This window comes from Labeo rohita, chromosome 16, assembly GCF_022985175.1.
Source record: "Labeo rohita strain BAU-BD-2019 chromosome 16, IGBB_LRoh.1.0, whole genome shotgun sequence".
NCBI classification, from domain to species: domain Eukaryota; kingdom Metazoa; phylum Chordata; class Actinopteri; order Cypriniformes; family Cyprinidae; genus Labeo; species Labeo rohita.
Window position 1 is genome coordinate 22,238,744 of NC_066884.1, and position 14,085 is coordinate 22,252,828.

General features: G+C 37.8%; 1 protein-coding gene across 1 annotated transcript in view; it reads left to right on the top strand.

The window, feature by feature from the left end:
* Positions 1-14,085, top strand: part of cicb (capicua transcriptional repressor b) — a 51,697-nt gene that overhangs the window by 4,551 nt on the left and 33,061 nt on the right. Inside the window, 3 exon segments of the mRNA XM_051131938.1 lie at positions 3,802-6,056; positions 6,058-6,200; positions 6,202-7,670. Of these exon segments, the coding sequence (XP_050987895.1) occupies positions 3,903-6,056; positions 6,058-6,200; positions 6,202-7,670 (3,766 nt within the window). The 5' untranslated portion in view covers positions 3,802-3,902.

Below are 14,085 nucleotides of genomic sequence, written 5' to 3' on the forward strand. Positions count from 1 at the left end.
TACCAACCTACGCTGAGGTCAGGAAAAAAAAGCTGATAATAGTGGAATTTACTCTGAATTTTGGCTTGATTGTTTGAGAGTTGGTACTATGCTGACTCATGCATTGTGTTTTGATATATGCATCTAAGTGATTAAAATTGTTATGCAATTTCGAAAATAACGTGCTGTCATACTCTGAAATAACCATTTCAGAAACCTCACAAACATACCTTCTGAAATTTCAGAGGTTGTATATAACAATCCTGAATTTTGAAGCCTAATAACATTGTTTTCTGTATAATATTCCATGTAGTAACCAGGAAGGAAATCTCTCTCCATTGCAAATAAACAGTTTAAGGTCAGTAGGAACGGTGGGTGGGGTGTCTCTTGGAATGACTCAAAGAATTCCCCAATTCTCCTTTTAAAGCCATCTCTCACAGGAAAATCCTGTGCGTGTGTTGTTTGCGTGGGAGTGTCTGTTTGCACATTTTTTGTGAGTGGGTGGGAGTGTGGAATAGTAGAGAGAGTGAGAAATTGACTGTAGACGAGTGTGATTTCACACACGTGTTTGTGTGTACGAATGAATAAGGACAGGCCGGTGGGGGACTGGCTTAAAATGCATTTTATGTGTAGAGGAGCGAATGTTTGTGTTTTGTTTTCGCTGAATTCTCAGTCTGATTTTCTTCATGTTTGTGTATTGCAGCGTGACAGCAGATGCTAAATATGTCTGTTTTGTGTGTGTAGTATGTAATGTGGGTATGGGAAAAGAGGGAAAGGAGGCGCCCACACAATCCCAATCTGGTATATGCACATGGGTGCTGTGGATCCCCCTCACATCATTTTCATACGACTTTTGGTTGTGAGATATTTACACAAAAATCACAATCAGGAGACATGATGAATTGTGCGCACATTGATTGTTGATTTCCCATGTCTTAACATTATAGGACATACAGTATTCACTTACGATACAAAGCCTTTTGACAAATTATTTATGATTATTGTTATTTAGACTGTAAAAGTATACAGATCTATTGATGTCATATTGATACTTTAATTTGAAAACACTTAAGAACAAGCACATGTGCAAAATTTGTTTTTCTATCGGCATTGGCAGCTAAAGAGTTGTAACTGTCTTGCCTAAAGAAGCAAAATCCAGAGTTTAAAGGAGAAGTCCACTTTCAGAACGACAATTTAAAAATTATTTACTCACCCCCTTGTCATCCAAGATGTTCATGTCTTTCTTTCTTCAGTCGTAAAGAAATTATGGTTTTTGAGGAAAACATTTCAGGATTTTTCTCCATATAATGGACTTCACTGGTGCCCCGAATTTCCAAAATGCAGTTTAAATGCAGCTTCAAAGAGCTCTAAACAATCCCAGCCAAGGAAGAAGGGACTTATCTAACGAAACAATCTGTCACTTTTTTCAAAAAATAAACTTTTGTATACTTTTTAAGCACAAAAGCTTGTGTAGCACAGGCTCTGGGATGTGCATCCACGATGCTACGAATTAGTAATGGGTCGTTCTTGAACGATTCTTTCATTTTGAACGAATCTTTATTGTGACTCCCGAAGGACGAGTCATCTCGGGGAGTGATTCATTCAGTCGCGCATGCGCAACATCCTATTAGGTTCTGTACTGGAATTAGTCTTCGGGTTTTTTGAGTCGTTCATTCATTTTATGGGGCTGTCACGTGATGAACGAACGACTCAAACCCGAAAACTTGTCAGATAAGAGGTGAGGTGAGATAATCATAGACTAAAGACCCAGGTAAACAATGAATTAATCTTTTCTGTTTCTTATAGCATTATAGTTTTGTCTTGTTTGTAGTGTGATCAACGTTTGTGTAAGCAGTAGATGTGTTAGGGAAGTAACAAGTAACATTTTAATTATATTTTGCTAAAATGAACGAAATGACTTGAAAAAAGATTCACTCATTTTGCTGAACAAGACTCAAAGGTCGGTAAAATGATCCGAACTTCCTATCACTACTACGAATCATGTGTAAGTTCATCGTCTGTGTACTGAGTATGGCGAAAAACTCCATCTTATTTTCTCCTACAACTTGAGAGGAGGACATTGTTGTATCCTATTGTTTGTAAACAGCATTTACAAATTTACTTAGCTTTCTTAGTCTTTGCGCGTTTGCTTTGTAAACACTGGGTCTGTAGTACGTAGCATCGTGAATGCGCATCCCAGATCCTGTGCTACACAAGCTTTTGTTCTTAAAAAGTATACAAATTTTTTTTCAGAGAAAAATCGTGAAATACTTTCCTCAAAAACCATAATTTCTTCACGACTGAAGACAGAAAGACATGAACATCTTGGGATGACAAGGGGGTGAGTAAATTTTTTTTAAATTGTTGTTCTGGAAGTGGACTTCTCCTTTAAACCTGCCATCAAATGCTATCAAATCCAGCATCTTGATTTTGGAATTTTGGGATAAAATCAGGCATTTTTATGGTGGATTTATTTCCATCTAGTTTTTTGAGAGGGTCACATTCTTTTAAATGTGGATATGGATGTAATGGATGAAAAAAAAAATACATTTTACATACTTGTTTTTAATGCTAGCATATTTAGTTAATGGGTAACAACTATGGATACACAATTTAATTATTTTTTCTACTAAGTACAATGTGTTGTCTATATTTTTTAACTTTTATTCCCAAATAAAGTACATAGCCTTTTAATTATGATTTATTGGCTATTTATTTAAAATGTCACACAGGACATTTGTTTTGATTTCAAGCTTTTTTTGGAAAACTGTTAAAAAGTTGTGTGTCAACCAAAACATGTCACTCTGAAAATGCATATGTATAGCCTTGAAAAGAATGCTATAACTTTCAAAAATGCCATAACACTGACTTTCACCTACTAATTTAACATAAAATAAAATGTTATGCACTTTTTAAATGTGACCAGATTTTTTAATTGATATTTGTACATCATCTAAAAGCTGAACAAATAAGCTTTCCATTGATGGATTGTTAAGATAGGACAATATTTGGCCGAGATACAACTATTTGAAAATCTGGAGTCTGAGGGTGCTAAAAAAAAAAAAAAGAGAAAATTGCCCTTAAAGTTAAGTTTTGCTATATTTACAGTAGGAAATTTACTAAATATCTTCATGGAACATCATCTTTATTTCATATCCTAATGATTTTTGCCATAAAAGAAACCTGAATGAACATCAATAATCTTGACCTATAATTTGACCTATTGTTGGCTATTGCTACAAATATACCTGTGCTACTTACGACTGATTTTGGAAATTTACAGCACAGGTTCAAACATGGGAAAAAAAAAACACTATCTAAAGAAATACTTTTTCTGCACACCATTTGACTTTCAGTGTGTATTTCAAGCATAACGATTATTTTGTTTTAAAAATCAAAGCATTTTAACTGTACATGAACACACTTTGATCATCCAGCCTTGGTTTCAGAAAAGTACTTGGTGTACTGGATAGAGCGTGTGCTTTGCTGAAGGTTTCCTGTTTGCAAATATTCTTTTGTAAATTCATTGTTGCATGTGAAACTTGATTGTGTTATTCATAAGCACATTCATGGTCTGCTGTTTTTCGTCAGCCTTTTATTCTATTTAAAATACGTTGATATCTATACATCTGCCTAAATATAAACATTAGATGACAGGGGTTTTTTTTGTTGTTGTTTTTACCTTTTTGTGTATACAGCACGCCTGTTACTATTTAGACACATTCACACACATGGAGCAATATCTTTCCAATTACTCAATACTGATAACAAGGAAATGTCTATTTATTTGTTTCTCCTTCACTTTTTTCCTTCTTGTTACAGGTTGTTGTGAAGAGAAGAAAAAGAAACCTCAAAAAAGCCAATTAAACAGAAGGAAAGAAAGAAGAAAAAAAGGGGAGAAATAGTTGCCAAACTAAAAAAAGATGAGGCCACCAAAGAAACAGAGAGGACGCTCTCCTTTATCGACAAGAGGAAAAGGAGCAAGAAAACGAGGGGGCAAGCTTGAAGGACATTCACAGACAACACCGCCTGGACCTTCACACCAGAAATACACTCCATCCAAAGAAGATAGCTCTCAGGACAAGCATATCAATAATAGCAACGTCCTTAACAGTGAGGGGTTAAAAGAGCAAATAAGAGAAAGGACAATGGAAACATCAAAATCTGAAGAGAGTGCAGTAGTAGTGAATAAGGCAAAAAGCCCCAGGAATGTTAACACTAACAGTTTGACAGATAATACAGACTCGATCAAGATAGCCAGCAACGCACATGAAAATTCACATAGTAATAGCACAGACATCTGTAACACAAACACACAAAACTTTACTAGCACAAACAGTAAAGGTAGCAGTCAACATGCAAACAGCATTGCTAGCAATACACAAAACACAAATACTACAGCCAACAGTTTAAATAAAAATAACTCTTTGAGTGCCAACCACACTTCCACCACACCCTCCAGTCGAAAAACAGCCACTTTCAAAGCCAGGGTGCCCAAGAAGAAATACATGTATGAACATCAAGCTTCCAGTATTTCTCCCATCAGTTCAACACCTGTAGCCCAACTCTCTATTCACAGCAATCATCTAAGTTCTCCACACAACTCCATTTCTCAGAGCACTACTCCTGTGCTCAGAAATGATTTAGTTAAAGCAGATATTACTAATCTGGACAATAGTGGGAATAATAGGAGAGAAATAGGGAAAATAGCAAGCACAGAAATTCCAAAAGGAGATAGAACTAAGGGAGACATGTTGAAAAGTGAGCTGCCTTCCGAGGGAGAAAAGGTGGTCCAAATGGTGGAAGTAGACGGATATGGGGAGCAAGCCCCAAATTCTGTGCGCTCATCATCCACAGACACAGCCAGCGAGCACTCTGTGGATCTGGAGGTGCTTGAGCCCTCTTGTGTGCAGCTAAATTCAGGGAACCATGTAAGAGCATCAAGAAGATTCAACCTCTCAAACAGTTCAACCCTGTCTGTCCTCTTGTCCCCTAATCACACACAAATTGAGCAGGGAGGGTCTGCAACAATAGCAGAAGCACTAGCTAAGGGACTGAAAAACCAAAGGGTACTAGCACGTAGAAGACCAAGAACTAATTTAAAGAAAGATGAGAAGCTGATCAAGGAATACGTATTTATCTGTGGTGTGGTGCGTGGCTCCAGTAGAGAGCAGTTGAATGTAGAGTTGCAGATTAATGGGGAGGGGACACTGCTGTCATATCCATTTCATACATTAGTAAGTCGCCCACACCAACCCATTGACCTCATTTTAGACGCCCCGCCCCCGGGAAATGAACTTGTGGAGGTTGGGACGCGTGTTTGTGTGCCTTATGGAGGAGATAAAGGTAAAGAGTTGTACAGAGAAGGTGTGGTTGCTCAGGTAGACTCTCATTCAGCTTGCCCCTACATGGTGCTTTTGCAGGAGGAATTAGAGCAGGAGAAAGAGAGGTGCAGCAGTGAGGAGATGCAACAGACATCAAGTACAAAGACTGTATGGGTTACCCGCCAGAACTTGCGCCTCCTTGTTCCGCCATGGGACGGGGTTATGAGAGAGAAAGAACGGGAGGAGAGAGAGCACAGGGAGGAAATAGAAGTGGAGAGAGAGCTATGTCAGTTAAGTGAGGGAATGGATTTAGTAAGTGCAGGTCCTCCTAGGGAGAACTGCAGATTCCCATCTCCAGACACAGGGGTTCATCACTTTGGAAGCACACATCTTTCATCTTCCACTTCACCAGCAGTTGTTATGGTAGCAAACAGTGTGTTTAGTCTAGCAACTAGGAAGGAGGATGATGGAACTCGGAATAGGGAAAGAGTTAGAGAAAGAGAACACGAGCGAAAGCAACTGCAGACTCCAGAGGTGGACATGGAGGTCTTGCGGCTTAACATGGCACCACTCAGAGATGGTGGAGGACCCGTAGTCTCAGGTGGACCAAAAGCAGGTGTGCCTAATCAGCACAGACAAATTCTTTCCAAACCTCCTGGGTATCCAAGTCCCATTACAGTGGTGCGAGGCATCTCCGGGACTTCTTTAGGAAGTCCACAGCCTACCCCTTCACCTGCAGTTTTAGGGTCTGATGGGGGGGATCTCTCACCCTATGCCACCCTCGGTGCCTCCTTCCCCCAGCTCCAGGGGTTCTCTGACACCTCTGGAAAAGACTCCTACACCTTCACAGACCTCCACCCCAATTCCAGGGAGTTCTGCCTCTTCGTCTGCTTCTTCCTCGATCAAGGACACCACTGTCAGCTGCCCAACAGAAATACAAGAAAGGTGACGTGGTTTGTACACCTAATGGAATCCGTAAGAAGTTCAATGGGAAGCAGTGGCGCCGCTTGTGTTCACGAGAAGGCTGCATGAAAGAGTCCCAGCGTCGTGGCTACTGCTCTCGTCACCTCTCCATGCGTACCAAAGAAATGGAGGGAGCAGTGGGAGAGAGAGGGAGTGGAGGAGGTGGAGAGAGTAGCTCAGGGACTGTGACACCTTCAGATCTGCGGGGTCGTGCTAGCAGTGAATTTGACTGGGATGAGACTTCTCGCGACAGTAGTGAGACGAGCAGCCGAGGTACGGACTCTCGTCCACGTCTTGGCTTGCCATCACTGCTTCCTCAAGATTTCTCTCGGTTTGACTTTGACGAATGTGAGGCTGCAACTATGCTGGTATCCCTGGGCTCCAGGTCTGTAACACCCTCATTCTCACCGATTTCAAATCAGTCGCCATTCTCACCTACACCTTCCCCATCAGCTTCGCCACTTTTTGGCTTCCACCCTGCAAGTTTCAGTCCTATTACTGCCTCTCCAGTCTTGCCTCCTCGGCGCCACAAACACCCCAGTGGAACCAACAGTGGTGTCTCAAAACATGGAACAGGAGGCACAGAGAGAGAGAAAGACAGACACTTGTCTGGTATTGTGCCATCCTTCCACACCAATCTAACATTCACTGTACCTATGAGCCCAGGCAAACGCAGGACGGATGCCCCACCTCCCCCAGTTCCACTGTCACAGGAATATGGCAAACCCGATCAGGAACGGGAAAGCTGTCGTGACACTTCTCTCGTAACAAATCTCTGCATTATCTCTCCTCAGACCACTACTGTCACTCACCCCCAAAGACTGCCTTCAACCACTGCCTCTTCCCCACCCGCTTCTCCCCTAAGCTTAGAATCAGGTTCACAATGTACAGTCTCCCAGCAGCCTTTGAGAGACTCTCCAGTAATAGTGAGAAATCCGGAGGTTCCTTTAATAAAGTTTACAGAACTCCCACTGGCTAGAGTTGCAGAGGTGGACAGGACCAGTTCCACAGAAAACAGCCAAACTGGTGTACATTCGGAGACAGGACTCCAGGTTCCTGTTCCAATTAACGCTGCTTCCACTAATGGATCTGTCTTACTGCAGAATCCCACCTCAACTCTTGTTCTAGTGTCTACTACCTCTTCCATTCCAAACCTAACCCCTGCAGGTCTACCTACGCAATCCAGCGCCACCTTAGCCTGCATATCAGTGCCTAGCCCTGTCCCAGGGCCTGGTCTCATTGGTGCGGGTGATGGAGGGGGGCAAGATAAGAATGGCCAAGTGACACTGCAGCAGCCTGTCCCTTGTCACCCAGCTCCTACTGCCCTGCTGCCGCTCATACTTCCCACAGAGACCTTGCATCCTGTGCCATGCAAAGACATCATCATGGGGCGACCTGGAACTGGTAAGAGAATTCTATATTTACATTTAATGCTAACACCAATGTTTAAGTTGTGATTCCCTGGACAGATGTTATTTTGCTTTAATTACATAATAACAGAAGAGAAGATGCCATGTTAGACAATAAAAATTTATGGAATAAGGATGCACTATTATTTGTCAATTTTGTCTATGCACACAAAATGTCAAAACAGATTGAATATCAGTTTTAAAATGTGTTTTAGAAGACTGTACCACAAATATCAAATTTAGATCATTAAACAAATGTAGCAAAGTTATTCGTTTAATTACATTTTTTTCAATGGAAAAATGGTAACATTGCTCTTCTTTAAGTTATGCAACTGTTTAGTAACAAAACTATTTTACTGAGTAAAGGGTTAGTTCACTCCTGAATTAAAAGTCATCCAAGATGTTCATGTCTTTCTTTCATCAGTCGAAAAAAAACATTCCAGGATTTGGGGATCAGTGGGCTGAAGGTCCAAATTGCAGTTTCAATGCAGCTTTCAAGGGCTCTACATGATATCAGCCGAGGAGTAAGGGTCTTATCTAGCAAAACGATTAGTCATTTTCTAAAAAAAAATGATATACTATTTAACTACAAATGCTCATCTTGCATTAGCTCTGCGATGTGCGTCCGTGACTTCACACATTATGTAATCTCATTGGAAAGGTCACACAAGGTTGGATCTTAATCTGTGTACTCCGGTTCAAAAGGGTAGGGTAGTTTGAAAAACTCCATCTCATTTTCTCCTCCAACTTCTAAATCGTCCGACATTGTTTTACCTTTTTTTGTAAAGGGCATTTGACTTTTTTTGCACATTCGCTTTGTAAACACTGGGTCAGTACTTCCGCCTACGTCATGCATGACACGTGAAGTTGGGGACGCAGAGCTAATGCAAGACGAGCATTTGTGGTTGAAAAGTATATAAAAGAACCTTATTCCTCAGATGAGATCGTTTGAAGCTGCACTGAAACTGCAATTTGGACCTTCGCCTCTTTATCCTCATTGAAGTCCACATATGAAGAAAAATCCTGGAACGTTTTCCTTAAAAAACTTTGACTAAAGAAAGACAGACATGTCATTGGATGACAAGTATTTTTTGAAGTAAAATTAATGGACAGTTTACTTAAAAATGTAAATTTCATCTTTGCTCAGCCTCATGTTGTTCCAAACCTGTATGTCTCTCCATCTCCTGTGGAACATAAAGAAATATATTTTGTGAAATGTCTCAACCTTTTTTTTTTATATCCTCTTTTGTGTTCCTCAGAAGAAAGAAAATCATACAGATTTAGAATGATAAGACAGTAAAAGAATTTTTATTTCTGGGTGAACTATCCATTTAAGTTATTGAAAATATTATAGTTATGAAAGACAAAAACCAAACATTCACCAATACCGTGGTATAAGATTCATGTAATGTTGGGACTGAAAATAAAATCACTTTGAGCACTGAAAACACATCAAACAATCTAGAATTCTGATGTTTTACACATTATAAAACATTCATTCTCATTCTATAAAGTATAAAACATGGCTGTCTGAAATACATTTGGATTTTGAGTGGTTACTGATCACATTTTGCAAAATGGTTTATATGATGACCAAACTGTGTAACTGTATAATGAATTATTGTCCCAGGCAACCAATTATCTACATAACTGTGCTAGTTTCTTGTTTCACTCTGCAAAATCTTTCTTATACATAAACATAATATCAGCTCTGTCAGTTTTTTTGCAATGACTGGCTGACTGTACTTTATTCCTCATGTAATATTTTTGTGTAAAATAATGATGTTTCACTGGTTCATGTCTAAAAACTCAGGTTCAACAAAAAAGCATTGTTTGTTTTTTCCATTTGTAAGCAGACATGAATTGGAAATTAATTAAAAGAGCCCTGTCATGACAAAACAGTGTATATCTGAATACAAATCAGGATATTTATGCTTATCCAGGCACTAACCAATTCTTTGTGATAATTATATTTCAGAACTCAAAAAACTGCAGCTAAAATATATTTAGTTTTACTATACTTATTATTTAAAAAAAATGATAATTATGCTTAAACTATGTTTGCATAAATTATTTGTATTGTTAAAAAGAGGGTCCTGCTTCAGTTTTTCAAAAATGTTCACATTATTTTGCAGTATTTTTCACCAACCACATTTTAACATTTAACAGTTTCTGCTGATAAAAAGCAGTCCCACAACATGCTCTTTCCATCACCATTTCTCACATGGTGTCATTTTAATTGTGGGTGATGTTAGATTTGCACCACATATATGGCTTCAAAATCTGTCTTAAAAGCTCTGTCTTGGTCTGATTTCACCACAAAATCTTTCTGCACATAGCACTGGGTCTATATATATATTACATACAGACTAGGGCTATGCTAAGATGCTGATATTTTGATCTTGTTCTTAGCTACAGAATTAGTGTACTGCAGCTAGTATAAAAGTAATTGTTGGCCTCTCTGTGGCTTTTTTTCACAAGTGTTCTTGTGTGTGCTAAGAATGTGGAGGTACAGCCTTTTGTAGACAGTTTTTGATGTAACTTCCTGATAATTCAACCCACAGCACATATTGGGAAATTAAGACACTTGTATTTACCCTTTCCCTAAATTATGCATTTGTTTTATTTTAGCTTTGACTTGTGCTCTTTAGTCTATTTTCACAGCTGTATTTCAGATTCTTAAATTACATGACCTTCTTCTTTTTTTGTTCAGAAAATACAGAAGTTATTTCAGTGATTCACATGTAAGAACCAACACAATTTTGACCTTATTAGGGCAAGTGTTTTTGTGATCACACATGCATCACAAAGACCAAATATATGTTCTAAATTTAATGCCACATCAAAAGTACAGTTTATCAGTTTCAGTGCTTGTAAATTGTAAATCTCAGAGGTGATATATGGAGAACATGGATATATGGAAACAGTAATAGTAGATATCCAGATATATCTATATCTTAATTTTCTCTTAAAATTAAGCTGTTTACTCTGTTTACTTTCGGGAGTGAATGCTTTGGCATTAAAAGCAGTGGTATTCTGGTTTTTGCAGTGTGGTTGTAATCATCAGCTGCTGTAATGGTGGGTTCGATTAGATGTTGCGCAGGTCGTTGCACTTGCAGTGCTGATTTTAGCACAATATTCAAAACATGCTCATTACATGTTCACTGAAAGTGAAGCAAAGTGACAAAGAACTGAATTGAAAGAGGCAAAGACTGAACTAAAATGTTTATGAATTATATGTGTTCAGTTGTGTGTGTGCTATGTATGCGTGTGGTAAGGAATGAGAGAATGCTGTTTAATGTGTGCTTTTATGCTAGTGTAATAAAAAAGTCTTCATAGTGTATTCATGCATATATATAATTATGTGTGGTGTTTGTGATTTAGCTGTGATCAAGTGTGTGTATGGTGTGATAGAGGGAAATGGAGTGTGTGTTGTGAAATGACAAGAGGGCATTTGTAAAAATTTAGGCCTGATCTCGTAGGCCTGCCTTGACACGCAAGCTTGTGAGAAGGACGTTAACGCAGACAGACAGACACACACGCACGGTCTGTATAGCAAATTGCAGAAAAACATAGAGTCTACCCAAAAGTTTATTTGCTTTTGTTGTTCTAACGTAATTTTGTATTGCTGCTCAGTTTTGATAGCTAACCTATGTGGTTAACCTACAGAAAATTATAAGCATTATAGAAAACGAATACTCTGAAATGTAATTATTGAAAAGTACATTTTAAATACTGATCTCAAATTATTCTTATCTTCATTAATAATATCTTACAGCATGTTATTTTATTCTGATAACTGAGGAAACACAGACTTTTATTTACTAATATACTTAACTTTTATAAATACTTTTATATATACTAAAATATACTAAGATTTTTCCTTCAGCTGATCAGCGCATATAAATTTATATTTCGTAATGCTGCTCATGTTCATGATAATGTGTCATCTTTCATACATTGAAATTTACTTTTCTGACAAAATTTTTCCGACTAAAGAGTCAGCAGATATTTCACTTCTTAAAGTAGAATGTTTTTTGTTTTTTTGTTTTATCTGCTGTGTGTGTGTGTGTGTGTGTGTGTGGTACTGGTATTCCTTGCATTATAATGTCCCCACAAGAATAATACTACCAGTACATTTTGACCTTGTGGGGACATTTATTAGTCCCCATGAGGAAAACAGCTTATATATTAAGTTTTTATTAAGTAAAATTAGGTAAAAATGAGGAAAGTTTACTGTGAGAGGTAGGTTTAGGGTTAGGGTTAGAGTAAGGGGATAGAAAATACAGTTTGTACAGTATAAAATCCATTATGGAATGTCCCAGCCTGTGTGTGTGTGTGTATATGTGTATATGTGTGTGTTTTTACCTACTCAACCATATTTTGGGGCAAACTTATACCCAGATGTGAGCTAAAACTAAAACCTCTTTTTTTGTCTTAATGTAGAAATGCATAAAGTTTTCTGTTAGGATTACCGTAAAGATGTGGGTTAGGTTTAGGTTGTAGCAGTATGTAAAAACAACAAAAATCAACAGGATGTCTGTATTTAGATATCTTTACTTAAACGTGTGTGTGTGTGGTCCTGGTATTCCTTACGTTATACTTCAATGTCCCCACAAGGATAATAATATCAGTAAAAATACCAGTAAATTTTGACATTGTGGGGACATTTTAGTCACCATGAGGACAGCTTATAAATCATATGAAATTAAGTTTTTTGAAAATTTGAAAATGAGGAAAGTTTCCTGTGAGGGGTAGATTTAGGGTTAGGGTTAGAGTAAGGGGATACAGTTACAGAGAAAATACAGTTTGTACAGTATAAAAAAAATTATGGAATGTCCCAGCGTGTGTGTGTGTGTGTGTGTGTGTGTGTTTGTACGTACTCAACCATATTTTGGGGCAAATTTGTACCCAGATGTGAACTAAATCCTATTTTTTTCTTAATGTAGAAATGCACAAAGTATTAGCGTAATGATGTGGGTTAGGTTTAGTATTTATAACTAGCTGTATGAAAAAACAACAAAAGTCTATAGGATGTCTCTATTTAGATAGCTTTACTTAAATGTGTGTGTGTGTGTTGCTGGTATACCTTATATTATATTATGTGTGTGTGTGTGTTCCTGGTATACCTTATATTATATTGTAATGTCCCCACAATGATAATAATATCAGTAATAATACCAGTAAATTTTGACATTGAGGGGACATTTTTAGTCACCATGAGGAAAACAGCTTATAAATCATGTAAAATGAAGTTGATGTTTTTTTTTTTCTTTTTTAAAAATGCGGAAAGTTTCCTGTGAGGGGTAGGTTTAAGGTTTAGGGTTAGAGTAAGGGGATAGAAAATACAGTTTGTACAGTATAAAAACGATTATGGTATATCCCAATGTGTGTGTGTGTGTGTGTGTGTGTGTGTGTTTGTAAAATTTGTACCAAGATGTGAGCTAAAACTAAAACCTCTTTTTTTTTTTTTTTCTAAGTTTTCTGTTAGGATTAGTGTAAGTGTATAGGATGCCTTGATTTAGATATCTTTACTTAAACGTGTGTGTGTGTGGGCCTGGTATTCCTTACGCTATAATGTCCTCACAAGGATATTAAATATCAGTAAATTTTAACCTTGTGGGGTTATTTTTTGTTCCCTATGAGGAAGACAGCTTATAAATAACAGAATAATTTTTTTTTTGAAAATCTAAATGTTTCCAGTGAGGGATAGGTTAGGGTTAGGGTTACGGTATGGGGACAGAAAATGCAGTTTGTACAGTACAAAAACCATTATGGAATGTCCCAGCATGTGTGTGTGTGTTTGTACCTACTCAGCCATATTTTGGGGCAAATTTGTACCCAGATGTGAGCTAAATCTACTTAATCTACTTAAACGTGTGTGTGTGTTCCTGGTATTCCTTATATTATATTGTAATGTCCTCACAAGCATAATAATATCAGTAATAATACCAGTAAATTTTGACAGTGTAGGGACAATTTTTTAGTCCCCATAAGGAAAACAGCTTATAAATCATATAGAATGAAATTTTTTGAACATCTAATAATGCAGAAAGTTTCCTGTGAGGGTTAGGTTTACTGTATGGGGATATAAAATACAGTTTGTACAGTATAAAAACCATTATGGAATGTCCCAACATGTGTGTGTGTGTGTCTAACATTTTTTGGTCCCCATGGGGTTAAACAGCTTATAAATCATACAGAATTAAGTTTTTAGAAAATTTAAAAATGCAGAAAGAGGGGTAGGTTTAGGGTTAGGGTTACAGTACGGGGATAGAAAATAGTTAGCACAGTATAAAACCGTTACGGAATGTCCCAACATGTGTGTGTGTGTGTGTGTGTTTACTCAACCATATTATGGGGCACATTTGTACCCAGATGTGAGCTAAATCCAAAACAACTTCTTTTTT